Consider the following 16,386-nt stretch of genomic DNA (forward strand, 5'->3'; position numbering starts at 1 on the left):
AGACGGGGTTTCACCATGTTGACCAGGATGGTCTCGATCTCTTGACCTCGTGATCCACCCGCCTCGGCCTCCCAAAGTGCTGGGATTACAGGCTTGAGCCACCGCGCCCGGCTTCTTTCCTTTCTTCATCGTGTACCTTCATGAGCTCCTGTAATGACTCCAGCTGGAGGAACTTGCTTTCTGTGATCATTTTTTCTGGGTCACATTGCTAGAGAGGGCAAAAGAGAGAGGGGGGTCTTTGATAAGGGCTGAAGGGAACAGAACGTCCCCAAGAGCCAGGGAGAAAGGGCAGAGTCAGCCCTGGTTACAAATCCTGGATGACTTTATTCTTCAGTTCACTGGGTAGCATTGTCTAATAGGAAGGTGTCTAGGCTTTCTCACCAGGGGTGGATGGGCAGTTACCTTTATACACTCTAAGGCCACTCTCTTGGCCTCTTGGTTTTCAGTGGATGGGCCCCGCACGCTAGACTGCTCAGGACCACTCAATGTTAGCCAGCTCACAAAGCTCAGCACTGTTGACTCTCCTCTGTAGAAAAAGGGCACATGACTTGGTGAGCCCCAAAGTTCTGACTCTCCCTCCCCAAGCCCCTGAGCCTCTGGTCTGCTCTTACCGATTTGATGGTGTCTCTTCCCGCTGTAGAGAGATCTTGCCATTGGGATCCACAAAATCTTCTACCTGGAAAAGTAAGTCAAAATGATTTCTTTCCTTATGTCCTTTGCCTTTGTGCCCCTGCCTCCACCCACCAAAGTTCTCTCGATTTCCTCCTGAGGTACTCTGCCCCTACAGTATTGTGCCAGTTGGTGACTGGCAACGGCATCTACTGGCCTTCTTTTATAGCTATTCCCCAAGATCTGTGGTCTTACATTTGAGGCATTCCTGGTGATCTGTGGCAGGCATCAGGCCCAGCGTTACTCTCAACCATTTACTTCTACATACAGATAGCATACGATGTTGCCGCTCACCGCTCACTAGTCTCCTACTAAGAATTACCTCTACCATAGCCTTGGGCAGTAGTTGGGCTCGGAAGAGCTGCAGCATGGCCTCCATGATATTTTTCCAGCCCTCCCGCAGGATGTCACCATGACGATGGGCCAAATGGAACACTGTCTTGGCTGCAATATGGGCTTTAGGGTTGCTTCCAAATACACTGGGTAGGTTCTCAACAGACTAGAAAAGAGGATGAGAAGAGACTTAAGGCTGAACTAATGTCTGGGAAGGAAAATCTCTTAGGTCTCTGCCTATCATGGTTCCCTCGGGGTCCTTTTGTTGGCTCTGTTTCAATCCCCCATAATACTGGTGGGAAGGGTTAACCTAGTTAACGCCTTCCCCATTCCTGCATCTCCTTTCCCATCCCCATTACATGAAGTAACACTAGTTTTATCCCAGGGTGTGCGAGACAGAAATGGCCTAAGCTCTGGTATATTTAAGTGGGGGCAGTGAGGGAAGATGCTGAGGGCAACCAGGTCTGCTGCTAAGGGTAGATCTATGGCTAAAACAGAGGTCCTCCTTTGGAGCTCCAAGTACACGGTTACTGCACCTGCTCACCTCACTGCTGAGAGCTGTGAATTTGCATAGAGAGATGATGAGATTGTCAAACACATCGCTGAGGCCATAGTGGGCGGAGATCATGGCGCATTTCCTGTAACGTTACCCCCATCCCAGAAACAGAGTCACTGGAAGGCCAAGCAGCCCTTCCAAGTCCCTGAGCTTTCATGGGGCTCCTCCCCAGTCAGTCCCAGGAAGAAACCTGTTAATCTTGTTTCTGTTTAAGACTGAGCTTACCCAAGCTTCAGCCTCCCTCCAAAAACTCAGGGTATCCCCATTCTAAGGAAAGTAAGAGTAGGAGTCAGAGAGGCATGGAGAAAACCATGTTAGCTCAGAGAGGTGGGGAGAGGTGAAGACCAAGGCCAAAGCTGGGCTACCTGAAGCCTGAGATAGCTTTCTGGATGATTGTCTCTTCAAGGCTTTTGTCAAAGACATAAGAGAGAGCAGCAATAGTGGGACCCCAGGTCATGGTGAAGAGGTCAAGATCATAGCTGGCAGTAGGCACACGCAGGAATATGCCCTCGGGGGTGGCACCTCGGTGAAGCAGCACATTCCAAACATAGTTCTCCCGAACCAAGCCTGTCTGCTCCTCAGGCATTACAATCTCCTCATTCCTGTCAGGAGGTAAGGAAGGAGCAGTTGTACTGCTTTGAACCTGACTGGTTCCAAATCAGGACTAGGAGTTCATCCATACTAGCACTCTCCACTGTGAGAGGGCAGCCATCAGAATTGCAGCTCAGTGGTCTGCTTCCCACCCACCAGTGGGAGCAGGGAGAAAGAAAGGAAGTGTCCCATAATCTCAAAAGCCTACCTCCAAGTGAGGCCTTAGTTCTGTAGTAAAATCTCACATTCTTACTTGGTGTGACAAGATGAACAATTCTACTTTTACTGATTTATGGTAAAGAACTAAGTGGCCCATTTCTGACCTGTAACCTGGGCCTCATGCTCCAGTGCCCACTTTGAGTTCTCTACCAGACAGAGAACGCATCTTGTGAGCTAGACAGTAAAACGTACCTGTTTTAAGTTCAGAAAATGGGGCCATGATATCCTACTTAAGAGCAGTACTTTGGACTCCAGCTTATAGTACTAGAGTCCCAATATTGTTCAGGTTTCTTTAAGGAAGAAAGGAGTTGGCAGAGAGGGGGTTGCCCAACTAAGTCCTGAGGCTAAATCCAGGGCACGTGAGTCACTGCAGTCTGACATGACTCTAAAAACTGGGAAAGGAAGCAATGTGCTTCTTCTTAACAGAGATACTATACTATTTTCTATGTATACTCACTTGATGGCATGGTACATGTCCTCCAGGATGTCCTGCTCAAAGTCCTTGCCTCCATTCACACCTTTTAGATTTTTGCGAAACTCCTAGAGATAGGCCAGTTTTAAGTTTTTTCCCCTTGTGTCAATACTGAAGCCCTACCCAAGGAACTCCTGGGTTTTTAGTAAATAGAACTTAGGAAAAAGTAAGTGAAAAAACCCACTTCCCCACCCCAGTCCCTTTTCTAGGATTGTCAGCCCTTCCTGATTCCCTTGGACAGAACCCCCTCCATTGTGCCCACTGGAAATCTTATGTCCTTCCTGCTACCTCCAAAGCTGTGCTGGGTCTTCTTTGCCTTGACTGGGACCCAAGCTTACCTCCAGGGTCATGGGTGCATTCTGTTTACGAACATTGTGGTTGTGCTGGTCAGTATTAAGCATGATGACAGCATAAGCCAGGGAAAAGCAGGCATCGCTATTGGCAAATGGGGAGCCATTACAATTCTGAAAAAGCAAAGATCCCACCTGTGTCAATGCCCTTCTCTGGCCAATTAAACCCTCACTACCAACCCACTGGTCAGTGCCAGTACAGGGGGAAGGTGCCATCCAGAAAGTGGCCAGCCTCTTGTCAACTCCTTAACAGAAGCTGATCTCTTTGTGGAAAGGTCACTGATGTTGCTCTCTGCCTTTTTAAGAGACAGCAGCTTGAGCACAGTGGTTCACGCCTGTAATCCCAGCACTCTGGGAGGCCGAGGCGGGTGGATCAACTGAGGTCAGAAGTTTGAGACCAGCCTGACCAACATGGCAAAACCCTGTCTCTACTGAAAAATACAAAAATTAGCTAGGCTTGGTGGCAGGTACCTGAAATCCCAATTACTTAGGAAGCTGAGGCAGGAGAAACATTTGAACATGGGAGGTGGAGGTTGCAGGGAGCCGAGATTGCACTACTGCACTCCAGCCTGGGTGACAGAGTGAGACTCTGTCTCAAAAAAAAAAAAAAAAGAAAAAAGACAGTAGCTGAACTCTTCAGCCCTCAGTCAAAGTGATCTTGGATCCTGGGCTCAGCCCGACACTCAAACTCACCATCCAACGCTCTGTGAACGCCTCCAGCAACCTCTGGATGACTGGTGCTTCGCCAGGCAAACGGAAGGCTTCCAGGTAGAGGCGGAGAGCTTCATCTAGTCTCAGACCCTGAAAACTAAAGGTGCTATAGGGAAAGAAAGGATGAAGAAGCTAAAAATGTGTAAGCTGTACATGTCAGGCTCTTTTAGTCACTGTCCTCCTAACCTACTCTTACTGGAAGAGAGAAGGCTGAGGTCTCTAGCAAAGGGGCAGTATCTCCTGTTCATCCTTAACCCCTAGACTTAACACTTTTTACATCCACAGACTCTTGCCTAGAACCCTCACCCGCTGGAACCTGCTCTACCCCTTTGCAATGCACTCCATACAGAATGGAGAGGCTCCCCAAACTATCTCGTTGGTGTCCCTTTCAGGTCCAACAGATATAAATGATGGGCAGAGGAAGAACATCAACCTGGGTCTCCAGAAGAAATTTACAGAGACTGCTTTGAGGTAGGGATGTTCTGTCCCTTTCAAATGATCACTAACCATGTCCCACCTTTCTTTCTTTTTCTCTGAACCAATGTCTCACTCCATCACCCAGACTGGAGTGCAGTGGCGTGATCATAGCTCACTGCAGCCTCGAACTCCCAGACTCAAATGATCCTCCCACCTCAGCCTCCAGAACAGCTGGGACTACAGGTGTGTGCCACCATGCCCGGCTAATTTTTGTATTTTTTGTAAAGACAGGGTTTCACCATGTTGCCCAGACTGGTCTTGAACTCCTGAGCTCGAGTGATCTGCCTGCCTCAGCCTCCCAAAGTGCTGGGAGGCACCGTACCTGGCTATATCCCACATTTCTTACAGCTTCCTCACCTCACAAAGCTCTCCAACAGGTCAATATTTTTGCGGTCACTCACAAACTCTCCAATCATTTTCTTGTCCAGCCGAGGGTTCTCTCGGAGCCACTGAGCAATCTCTGTGTTGTCCATTGGAATGGTGAGAAGGCCTTTCTCTTGCAGAAACTGAATCCCCTTCTTTGGTTTCTGATTGAACTGCTCTGTGCCAGTGATTAGCAGCTGCAGGAGAAAAACTACAGGTATAGAAGCTGCTTTGCCACCAAATCAGACAAGTCCAACCTGGAGTCCACCAGAGCCCACCCATAGCTGGTCACCTAAAAAGCTCCTACGATGTGGTTCTTAGTGACTCCAGAACTAAGGCTAGATCATAGTGGCCTTAGCTTTCCCCCATCTTCATGTCTAATTGAATTGACTTATGAGCTCCTTTTTACTCCTTCCTGAGTGCTCAAGATACATAAAACAGTTCCTCTCCTCTAACTCAGGATGGGGGGAAAAGTAGAGGAAAGAGACTAGATAATTCTTCTCTCCAGTTTTATATCCATCCCTGACATTTGTTGACAGCAAGCCTCTTGTTTTTAGCCTGGCTTGGATTCTTTGATTGTCTAGCTTAATGCCCTGGGTTTGAAGGACAAAGTGGACTAATTGTGGAGGCAACTCAACTTTCTGTATGTCCAGTCACGGTCATGCAATCAAGGGCGCATATGAACCAAAGTCATTTAAGCTGGCAATAATAGAAAGAAAGGGTTAGGTTTTCTTTTCTTGGGACGGAGTCTTACTCTGTCACCCAGGCTGCAGTGCAGTGGCACTATCTCAGCTCACTGCAACCTATGCCTCTGGGTTCAAGTGACTCTCCTGCCTCAGTTTCCCGAGTGGCTGGGATTACAGGTATGCACCACATACCCAGCTAATTTTTATATTTTTAGTAGAGATGGGGTTTCACCATCTTGGCCAGGCTGGTCTCAAACTTCTGACCTTAGGTGATCCACCTGCCTCGACCACCCAAAGTGCTGGGATTACAGGTGTCAAAGTGTTGGGATTACAGGTGTGAGCCACTGCACCCGGCCAGAAAGGGTTAGGTTTTCTTTGTTTTAAGAAACCCAAAGCCGGGCGTGGTGGCTCACGCCTGTAATCCTAGCACTTTAGGAGGCTGAGGTGGGTGGATCACCTGAGGTCAGGAGTTCAAGACCAGCCTGGCCATCATGGTGAAACCCCATCTTAAAAAAAAAAGAAACCCAAAATACAAACAGTTATTTGAACCCTACTAAAGCACCAGAATAAATGTCAATTCCCCTTTATTGCCAATCATCATGCTAGGGCTGGAGATGACCAGTAACCTTCGATGACCCATAGGACACCAACTCCCAAGGTTCCTGTCATTGCCACCAGTGACACTTGGCTCTCAATTGGTATAGCATTTTCCCAAGGGCATACATAGCGTATGCTCAACTACATAGCTTAGGAGTAAGGGAAGGGCATCAAATGGGGGTTGCTGAAGTCCCAACAAGCTCAAAGACTAGCCTCAGGAAGCTGTACAATGAGGTGCTTGACTCTGCCTCATCTTCATCCTCCAAGATGGAAACCCTACATTGGATACCCAGACAGAGGTGGATGGACACTGGGAAATATATGTATGTACCTTCTTTTTGTTTTTAATTTCAATTAGTTCCCGTGGATCTGGCAGGAAACAGGAAAATCGAGGTGGCTTCCGGGCAAACTTTTTGTCAACTAGGAGTAGGAAGAAGAGAAGGGAAAAGCCTGTAAGACCTCTTTTACCCAGATGGACTTTGGGAAGGTCACCAATATACTCCCCAGTTTCAAGGAGGAGCCTCGGAAATGTTCTTGTTCTCACCAGTCTTCCACTTCCCTGGAAGTCCTATCAACTGACGGTCCATACGTTTGCTTTCCTCTCTCTGAGTCTAAAGCCATGGCAATCTACCAAGGCTCGCTTAGTTACAATCCTAGGTGTCTGCTCCCTCCCTCTGCTCTCCACCAGTCCTTCCAGGTGAGGGAGTTGAGGGTCATGAACACCCAGTACCCACCCCCAGAGTCACCAGCTTCCTCCAGATCACTGCATCCTGGTTTCCCATGTTCTGGTGGCAGCCGCCCTCCACCTGGCAGATGCAGGCCTGGGATGTCTGGGGCTATGCCTACAGCTTTCCCATCGCTGGCTGCTCTCTCAGCTGGTAAGAAAGAAGATACATGAAGACTTATGGGGTATGAAGGCAAGCAGAGCTGCAGGGAAGGTTAAATCCCAAGCCCAGAAGACCTGTATGCTCCCACACAGGGTGCCAGCCATGACCAGGACAAACCCCAGCCAAAACAAGTATTCCCTGTCCCAGCCAAGCATTAGACTCTCTCATTTAATGAAGAGATTACCCAGTCACTTTCCCTGATTTTCTGCAACCTTGAATTTCAAGGGGGAGCTAAAGAAGACTAATTAGAGTAGAGGCAGATATTGGGGATAAGGGATGGTGGGGCCTGGAGCTTTCGGAGATAGAAATGCTATATTCTTTAATCTCTATTCTCTTCTCTTGCCATAAAGAAATAATAGTTCTGTAAAAAAACCAAAGTGGGGAGGAGGAAAAAGGGAGAAGTTCATGAGTTCTGCTAATCTGCCTGACTGGCCTATGATTCAAATGGCCAAACTCCAGAAACAGAATTGGGAGCTTCCCAGGGTTAAGTGATATGAGGACATGAGAAAGGACTCAGAGAGCAGAGAAGGGATAAGCATAGTATCGTGGGTTCCTCAAAGAAAGAAATGCTTCTCACTATTGCTAGCTTCTCGGGTGTCTTCTACTGCCTCACAGTTTGGTCTGGCTGTTTCCTTCTTCTCCTGCTGTGAGAGGCTGTTGAGGACTTTGGCCTGGCAGTGGGCCTCAGTGCTGTCAATCACTGTCAACAGGGCATCAAGAGATAGTAGGTGTGTTGTATAGAGTTGACCAGACACAGGGAAGGCATTCTGGAAAGTAAACAGATCCATTAGACTCGCAGTTAGGAGAACACTTTACACTTTAACTGATTATCTAAAATTTCTAAAACCTCTTTTAACTTGTACATTGCCCTTAGAAATGCTTTTCTTCTTTCTGTTTCCCAGCTCTCAAGTGTTCGCTCTCTGTAGGTAGCATCCTCACCACCACCAGGGAGATTTCTTTTATAAAGCCTTCTTTCCAGAGGCCAGTTATAGTGCTCAGCACCTTGGACAGCAGCTTGGTGAGGTCCTCAAAGAGGTTGGAACAGTAGTAGTCACAATCGTAGTTGATGTAGAGCTCTGTAACAAAGCTGGGGATGCGCCAGAGCTGCACAATGGCCTCTAGTGCCATCTCCTTCATCTCGTAAGGCATTTTAGGGTTCTCCACAGTGATAATCTCCATAAGCTTTTTGATGTACATCTGGCAATAACCCAGTAATTCCCAATTGGGTTGGGAAAGGATTCAAGATAGGAAGAGAAAAAAATTAGAAGAACATTATAATCAGGATGCAGAAGCCCAGCCAAGAGGCATGTATTAAGAGACACCCAACAGTATTCCATCCCCTAAATACATCCTCCTCTTTGGCCTCCATGTTGAAGGACAAGGCCTGGCTCTACCACACCTAGTCCCAGACAAGTTGCCTCGTGCTCTTTTTGTGCCTTCTATGTGAACATAACCTGGTCTTATTTAGAGTTCCTTTTTGCAACTTAGTGACAATGCTGGCTTGACTTACTTGCCTTATTCATGGTGAGGTTACCTGCCAGTTCTCACATTTGGGGTCAGCCAGTTTCCTCTGGTCTCCTTTTAACTTTTCCACAAAAGAGGCCAGTTGATTGAACTGAATGCTGGAGGCCAAAAGCACTCTCCTACAGGAAGCCCCTAAATTCTACCCCTGCAGCATGACAGAGCTAGCCCCACTGAAGATGCCATATACCACCCTATTTTTTTTTCCCTTTTTCTTCCCAGGTCAAGAAACTCACCTCCATTTGGAACTTGAGGTGCTCTCGCATGCTCTCAAACAGTAGGAAGCATACTCGCAGGGAAGCAGCATAAAGGTTCAGTCGCTCTATGCTTAGTAGCTGGAGATCAGAGTAGGGTAGGCCATAAGTTTTTCTTTTTTTTTTTTTGAGATGGAGTCTCACTGTCACCTATGCTGGAGAGCAGTGGCATGATCTCAGCTCACTGCAACCTCTGCCTCCTGGGTTCAAGCAATTCTCCCACCTCAGCCTCCTGAGTAGCTAGGATTATAGGCACATGCCACCATGCACAGCTAATTTTTCTATTTTCAGTAGAGACTGGGTTTCACTGTGTTGGTGAGGCTGGTCTAGACCTCCTGACCTCAAGTGACCCACCTGCCTTGGCCTTCCAAAGAACTGGGATTACAGGTGTGAACCACCATACCCAGCCTGGCTGTGAGGTTTCTGAAGCTGACTTATGGCTCAACCAAGAGAGACAGGTGAGGCAAATTAGGTGAAAGTATCATTGGGAGGTCCACTACTCCCAGGGAACTCCACATCTAGCCATTCCCATATTTCTCTCTGGCTGCCAGAGTCCCTGGGGAATTACTGGAACCCTCTTACTAAAACTATTGGCCAACTGGGAGGGAGATGCTCTCCTAGGTCCTATACTCTTTTGCATAATCAGCCAAACCTCCCTGTGTTCCCCTGGCCCTTGAGAGAGGCTCTGAGCCCCTCTGGTAATCTTGTCTTACCTGGAATAAGTGGCGGCACATCTCATCCTTGATGAGGCCCAAGAGGGTCTGGCACTGGGCTACAGGGGCTGACTCAAGGGCCACTGTCAGCAAATGCAGTCCCATGTGAATCATAACCTCTGAGTTATGGCGGTCGTGTGGATTGGTGAGGGAGATGAGGAACCGGAAGAGCTCACGGATGCAGGGAAGACCATAGGGGACCAAAGCTGTGCCTGGGGAAGGCCAGGAGGAGAGTGAGACTGCTATAAAACAACTAATCTGCTGGCTTTGGCTAGCCTGCTCTGCATTACACAAGGTAATTTTAGGTAAGTGAACCCTTTGAGGAAAAGGGCTGGGTGTGATGGCTTATGCCTGTAATCCTAGTGCTTTGGGAGGCTAAGGTGGGAGGATTGTTTGAGGCCAGGAGTTTGGGGCCAGCCCGGGCAACATAGAGAGACCCCATCTCTACAAAAGATTTTTATTTTATTTATTTTATCTTTTACAAAAGATTTTTAAAAAGTAGCCAAGTGCAGTGGTGCATGCTTATGGTCTCAACTACTTGGGAGGCTGAGGTGGGAGGATTGCTTGAATCCAGAAAGTTGAGGCTGCAGTGAGCTGTGGGCAGCAGCACTCCAGCCTGGACAACAACCAAAAAAAAAAAAAATTTTTTTTTTTTTTTTTTTCCGGGGAGGTAAGACTAGTCTACTTCTGGATGAAATCAAAATTAATGATCCTACCTTTCTGTTAAAAGTCCTAAGCTTTTGTTTTTTTTTTTTTTTTTGGAGACAGAGTCTCGTTCTGTCACCCAGGCTGTGATCTCAGCTCACTACAACCTCCGCCTCCCAGGTTCAAGTGATTCTCCTGCCTCAGCCTCCTGAGTAGCTGGGACTACAGGCATATGCCAACACGACCGGCTAATTTTTTGTATTTTTAGTAGAGATGGGGTTTCACTGTGTTAGCCAGGATGGTCTCAATCTCTTGACCTTGTGATCCACCTGCCTTGGCCTTCCAAAGTGCTGGGATTACAGGCATGAGCCACCGCGCCCGGCCAAAGATCCTAAGCTTTTTATTCTTCCTTCTTGCTTTCTATCACCCATCAAACTTCCTCCCTATAGTATAAGTTAGCGAAGGGCTCCGTCCATGCCAACAGTCTTATGGCTTCACTCCATTTCCTGACTAGAAAATAGCCTAGAACTTGGGCCAACAGGCAGTAGTCCAGTATCTGGGTCTAAGACGGTCTAGGCTCAGGCAGCTTAGTGGGTAGAATTGGGGAGGTGAACAGGCAGAGCCTGCCAGAGTACCCACCTTCTTTCTGGGAGGACTGTGTAAAGCGCACACCCCGGGGATTGACGTAATCCATGTCATGGACAGAGGCAGAGTCAGAGTGGTCGGCAGGGGACGTGCATTCCTCTAACACTTCAGGGATGGACTCCACAGATGCTGACTGGGACTTTTCCACATGGGTCCCTTCCTGCTATGACCAGTAGCAGGGAGATATGGGAAGAAGGATGAGGCAAGAGCAACTTGGAACTTACTCCCCTGAAGTACCCATCTTCCAAGCTGTCTCTAATGGGCTACAGATGTAGGGCCAGATCAGCAGTTTATGAATCACTGCAAGATGGCTCAAGTAGTAGTATGATGAAGGACTCAGAAAAACATCTCCTGAGGCTTCACTGACTTACAGTGACTAGAACCTTAGAGACACAGAGGCTCTCACAGGCTTAGGATTTCGATCATTACCTTCCAGAAAAAGCAATGGCTAGCTCCAACCCTTTTGTCAAGTACTACCTGTATGCATAACTTGATCAATCTCATGAGCTACCTCTCACAGTGAGTCATCCTGTGAGTTTTCTAGGCAGCACAGCGAATTCTGGGAAATAGGAAAGATCAGAGCTTCTTTTGACCCAAGTCCTGCATAAAGGATCCAAAGGATCAAGCCAATTCCCACAGAATATTGAAGAGGGACATTTAAAAATCAAAGCCATACCTGGGGGTCAGGCTGCTCAGGAACACCTAGCTCACTGCTCCCAGGCTCTGTAGCTGTGCTGCACACTGGAGAGCCAGGTTGCTCTAGATCGGTAAGGTCTTCCTTGGAGGTGGTTTGGGAGGAGAATTCCAGGCCACTGTCTGTAGAAGGACTGACCACTGCTGAGGCAGCTTCTGAACTTGCAGAGGAGATGGGAGTGGGCACATCAATGAAGGGCATGCCACCTGCCAAGAAAAGTATGTGAAGCTTGAAGGAGAGAGAGGCTGTGGGCAAAACAAAACACAACCTCCATGGTACCAGGGGCTCCATTTCCCAGATTACATGCTTATCTTTTCAGATATTGTTCTCTAAAGTTGTTAGAGTCCCTCCGAAAGGAGGACAACCTTAAGTCATGCAGAGTTGCTGAATGGTCACAGTCTGATTTGACCTGGAGTTTCCCTTTTTGTTCTCAGCACAAAAACCAAAGCCCCTCAGTTGGTTGGTCTTCAATTTCAATAGCCCTCAGAGAGAAAGGAGTTCTTCTTGTGTCTAATCAGAGGAAGCAGTCCAGGGCACTCACCAGTGAGGTTAGATGATAAGGTGGTTCCATTGGAAGTGGGCAGCTCTGAACCTGGTGTAACTTTGGTCATATGGCGTGGGGGCCGAGGGGATCTCTTCTGTTTCTTCCACTTGGATGAATCACTCATGCCTCCTGCTCTCATTTTCAGCTGGAAATATCATACCCCATTAGCACTGATATTCAAACTAAGACTATCCCTAGAAATCTCCCTTCACTTAGTCCTACTGGTCTCTAGAAAACAAGCTATACCCCGTATCTGTGCTAAAGTAGGACTTTAGACCATCAGTTCACATTCCTACTCTTCTAGCCTGGCTTCTACATTTACCACTTCACAGGTTGGTGTGGCAGCCTCCATGTGGAAAGTGACATTCTGTTTTTGGGCTACTCATTGGTAGGGCCAGCCCTCACACTTATCACTCTGCTTCCCTGGGTCCTAAGTGTTACATTAAGCAGGAAATCCTGAGTCCTGTGGATAATGCATGACCCTCTTGCAGAAAGGGTAAGGGCAGGGTCTCCTTTGCCCAGACACTCAGATCTACAGGTCTCCCGGCTTTCCTCCTCAACTAGCTTGTAGAGCAGCCTCCTACTTGTAGTTTTATCCAACTATGAGAGCTTATTCTTTCCTGTCCTAGCTTTCTTACTGCTGTGCGGACTGGGCCTAAACCATAAACATCTCTTTTTTATGTGTGAGATGGAGTCTAGCTCTGTCACCCAGGCTGGAGTACAGTGGCGCAATCTTGGCTCACTGCAACCTCCACCTCCTGGGTTCAAGCGATTCTCCTGCCTCAGCCTCCCAAGTAGCTGTGATTACAGGTGTATACCACCACGCCTGGCTAAATTTTGTATTTTTAGTAGAGACAGGGTTTCACCATGTTGGCCAGGCTGGTCTTGAACTCCTGACCTTAGGTGACCTGCCTGCCTCGGGCTCCCAAAGTATTGGGATTACAGGTGCGAGCCACTACACCCAGCTAACATATCTCTTATTCTCTGGAATTTTTCTTTCTTTCTTTCTTTTGAGACAGAGTCTTGCTTTGTCATCAGGCTGGAGTGCAATGGTGTGATCTTGGCTCACTGCAACCTCTGACTCCCTGGTTCAAGTGATTCTTCTGCCTCAGCCTCCTGAGTAGGATTACAGGAACATGCCACCATGCCCAGCTAATTCTTATATTTTTAGTAGAGATGGGGTTTCACCATGTTGGCCAGGATGGTCTCAAACTCCTGATCTCGTGGTCTGCCCGCCTCAGCCTCCCAAACTATTGGAATTACAGGTGTGGGCCACCATGCCCAGCCCTCCCTGGAATTTCTGTATCAGACTAGTCAAAAGCTCATTCCTTGGAGTTAAGGAAGGAGTTGCCTCCCCGTTTCTTTGTGGAGTTCAGGATAGACGGTCATGTCATGCTGCTGCTGCGCTCTCTGCTACTCCCAATTTTGTTGTAACAATGAGACCACCTGTCCCTCTCACTATTGGTCTTTCCAGATGCAGTTTTATGTTGTCAGATGGTAAGGCCACTGATTCCTTGACTCCTTGCTCTGTTCTACTTCCCTCTTGCTATATTTCTGTTCTTCCTATAGCTTCCTTTCAGTGGCAAGGGACAATCTCAATCACCTGTTGACTATGCTAAAATCTGTGTTTTTATTTATTTCCTGTATTCTAAGGTCAAAGTTACTTTGTTTAGGACCATTTTGTTTTCTAAGCCCTCATGTTTTCTCAGTTGGGGTTTGAACTCAGTCCCTCTACAGAGTTGTTTTAACTATTCCTAGACCGATAGGCCATTCCTGGATTGGGTAATGGCAATGCTCTTCCAGGAACCATTAGAATGACTCTTGAGAGGGTTGCAGCACTTTTCTCTCTGCTTCTTCCTAAAGGCGGAATATATCCCTATTATCCATGGCCTGTTAAATTCCTTTTGATAGTTAGGGATAGACTCCCTTCTTCAAGCTCCCCCCTGCTCTCAGGACCTGGGTAACCTTTGATTCTTTGCTTAGTAACCACATAATTCTTCCATTCCTACTCATAGCTCCTTCCAATAAAGAAGAGGCTGAAGAGCTGAGCCCTTCCTTTCCCCAGCTCTTAGTAACATAGCAACAGCCTCACATTGAATTTATATTTCCAGATACTCCATCTCCAAAATGCCTGCAGTCATATGCCTAGAATTGAGCTTCAGGCGTACTGAGCACTATGGCTAAGCAGGAAGCAAAATGATCCTCTCTCCAGGAACCACTGGAGCTCAACTGGATCAAGTTCATGGTAAAAAATGTTTGGGAGAAGAGTCTGCCAAACATGCAGAAGGGCACGAAGCCAAGAGATCAATGAGGGACCTCCTGGCTCTATTGGCAGTTATCACTGAGCTCCCAAAAGTACTAAGAACTGGATCTACTTTTATCAGGTAGCCTTTTTCTCCAGGAGGCTCCCCCATTTCAGGGAATCCAGGCAATCCTACTTCCACTGAGAAGCCAGTCAGTCATTTAGATTCCGTTTCATATGAGGATCAGCTTTTCACATTTCCTTCTCTATCTTCTGCAAAGCTTGCTCCAACCTGGTCATTTCAATGAGTGTTCTCAGCCTCCTGGCTGGAGTAGGGGCCAAGATGCTGCCAGTTCTCACAAATGCCTCAGCCCTTAAAACGTATGGCTGTTCTCCCTCTCCTAAAGTCCGAAGGTGGGGGGTGGGCAGTAGGTATTCATGGAACTCTACACTACCTTATCTGTATGACTCTGTATTCCAAAGGACAGTGTAAGCTTTATAAAAAGGAGCAGGTCCCAGGTTAATAATCATGGCAACATGCTGGATAGCCACTAATGAGAGCTGCAGCTTGAGACTATGCAACCACATAAATGAAATGACACAATGCATTCAAAGAGAACACAGGCCAATGGACTATCTAGCTAGGTGGACACACACAGAGTTTTTTATTTTCAATGACCTGTATGTCCACAACCACACCTTTAGCATGCACACTCCTGTGATGGATAGCCCAGACAGCCCATACCTCCTTCTTTTCTCTTTCTTCCTAAGGCAGGTATATGCAGATTAGGGTAATCTTTAGCTTGGATCCCTCCCCTAAGCTCCCCTATACCTTGACTTTTAGAGGACAAAGGGCATCTTTGCAGATCCCAAAATATTCTGTGTCCTGGGCTCTCCTGGCACCTGGCTTCTTTCCATCAATCTAGAGTTCTAATCCTTAGAATGACCCCTTTAATGGTAACCAAGAAAAAAAAAAAAGATCCCAACTAGACGGACTACACTTTCCCTCCAAATCCAGTCCAGGTATCCAGATAGTGCTGAGGACTGTGCTTAATCTCTCTATGCCAGCTCTGAGACAAGGAGAAGCTAGAAGAGGGAAGGTTCTTGCTTGAAGATCCCTTATAGTTCCCCTAGAAATGGTAGATCTGAAGCCTCCCCACAGGATAACAGCAGACCCCAGGCTCTCTAGGCTAACTATGTGGTGTTCAAGGCTTCCTTCTCCTGTCTCTAGGCAACCAGATGCCCCAGGAGAATTCCCAGCACTGCAAAGCTACAATCACGTGCAACTCTTCCAAAGCCGTGCTGTGTTACTAGGGAGGGGTAAGTTGTGCTCTACACAATGGAAATGGGACCCAGGTGTTACATATAAAAAATAAACATTTAAAGAATAAAAAGAGGAAGGGAGAGAGAGGGAGAGAGACCTTGAGGTTCTTAAAGAGTAGTACCCTCTCTAACTGGTTCAGGGCTTTGGTCTGCTCCCCACTACTTAGCTCCAGTTTGCTGAGGAGACATGGAGATATCTGCGAAAGACAGGCAAACGCACGATTTAAACAAAGTGAAATAAACTCAGACACGCACCAACAGGGCACAGGGCAGGAATGGGGATGGATGGCAGGGGAGAGGGAAAGGTCAGGTGCATGCACCACACAGCTAAGGGTCATCTCCATAAGTAGAACCTTTTAGGGCTGCAAGTGGAATCCTCATCAGAGGCCTGTGAAGTTCAGGGCTTCAGTTCAAGATAGAAAGAAGCCATTCTCCTGCCCACCATTCTTCTCCTAGCAGTTTAAGAACCCTTTGGTTCTTAAATGTCTGGAGTCAGGCTTGACTAATTGCTAGCAGACTAGCACAAGCATGAGCAGCCCAGTCTAATTCAGCAGTGAGGTAGGATTTGGGACATAGCCTCTCTAGGCCTTCTACTTGCTGGTAAGAGGATGGCAGTACTGAGGGGATGGCAGGACTTTCATCTTTGTCAACATACATTTTTAGCCAAGACTGATGGGTATCACGCAGTTTCCATGAAGAACTGACTCACCAGCTTACGTGGTGGTTCAAAGGTAGGGCAGAGTGGAAAGGCTGGGGTAGGGACTTATCTGGGAGAGAATACATTTCTCACTAAAGGAGTCAGAGCTACTTCTAGATTCCAAGCAGACCTGTCTAGGCAAAAACATATCTTTGCTAAGCAAGGTTACCCCAAGGCACTGAAGTTGGGAGATTAAG

The 16,386-nt window shown here is 47.5% G+C and overlaps 1 protein-coding gene across 1 annotated transcript in view; it reads right to left on the reverse strand.

Annotated features, from left to right (window-relative positions):
• GBF1 (golgi brefeldin A resistant guanine nucleotide exchange factor 1) overlaps positions 1-16,386 on the reverse strand; it is a 136,880-nt gene that overhangs the window by 12,574 nt on the left and 107,920 nt on the right. The window contains exons 9-28 of the mRNA XM_037739561.1: positions 15,591-15,819; positions 11,925-12,072; positions 11,366-11,589; positions 10,684-10,852; positions 9,400-9,611; positions 8,669-8,767; positions 7,914-8,108; positions 7,489-7,678; positions 6,759-6,899; positions 6,356-6,444; positions 4,736-4,938; positions 3,884-4,007; positions 3,179-3,304; positions 2,826-2,908; positions 1,924-2,160; positions 1,547-1,640; positions 992-1,168; positions 612-676; positions 403-526; positions 137-208 (exon numbers count right to left, since the gene is read on the reverse strand). Coding sequence (XP_037595489.1) covers positions 137-208; positions 403-526; positions 612-676; positions 992-1,168; positions 1,547-1,640; positions 1,924-2,160; positions 2,826-2,908; positions 3,179-3,304; positions 3,884-4,007; positions 4,736-4,938; positions 6,356-6,444; positions 6,759-6,899; positions 7,489-7,678; positions 7,914-8,108; positions 8,669-8,767; positions 9,400-9,611; positions 10,684-10,852; positions 11,366-11,589; positions 11,925-12,072; positions 15,591-15,819 — 3,001 coding nt within the window. The remainder of the gene's footprint in view (positions 1-136; positions 209-402; positions 527-611; positions 677-991; positions 1,169-1,546; positions 1,641-1,923; positions 2,161-2,825; positions 2,909-3,178; positions 3,305-3,883; positions 4,008-4,735; positions 4,939-6,355; positions 6,445-6,758; positions 6,900-7,488; positions 7,679-7,913; positions 8,109-8,668; positions 8,768-9,399; positions 9,612-10,683; positions 10,853-11,365; positions 11,590-11,924; positions 12,073-15,590; positions 15,820-16,386) is intronic.

This window comes from Cebus imitator, unplaced genomic scaffold (genome assembly GCF_001604975.1).
Source record: "Cebus imitator isolate Cc_AM_T3 unplaced genomic scaffold, Cebus_imitator-1.0 Scaffold71, whole genome shotgun sequence".
Taxonomy (NCBI): Eukaryota; Metazoa; Chordata; class Mammalia; order Primates; family Cebidae; genus Cebus; species Cebus imitator.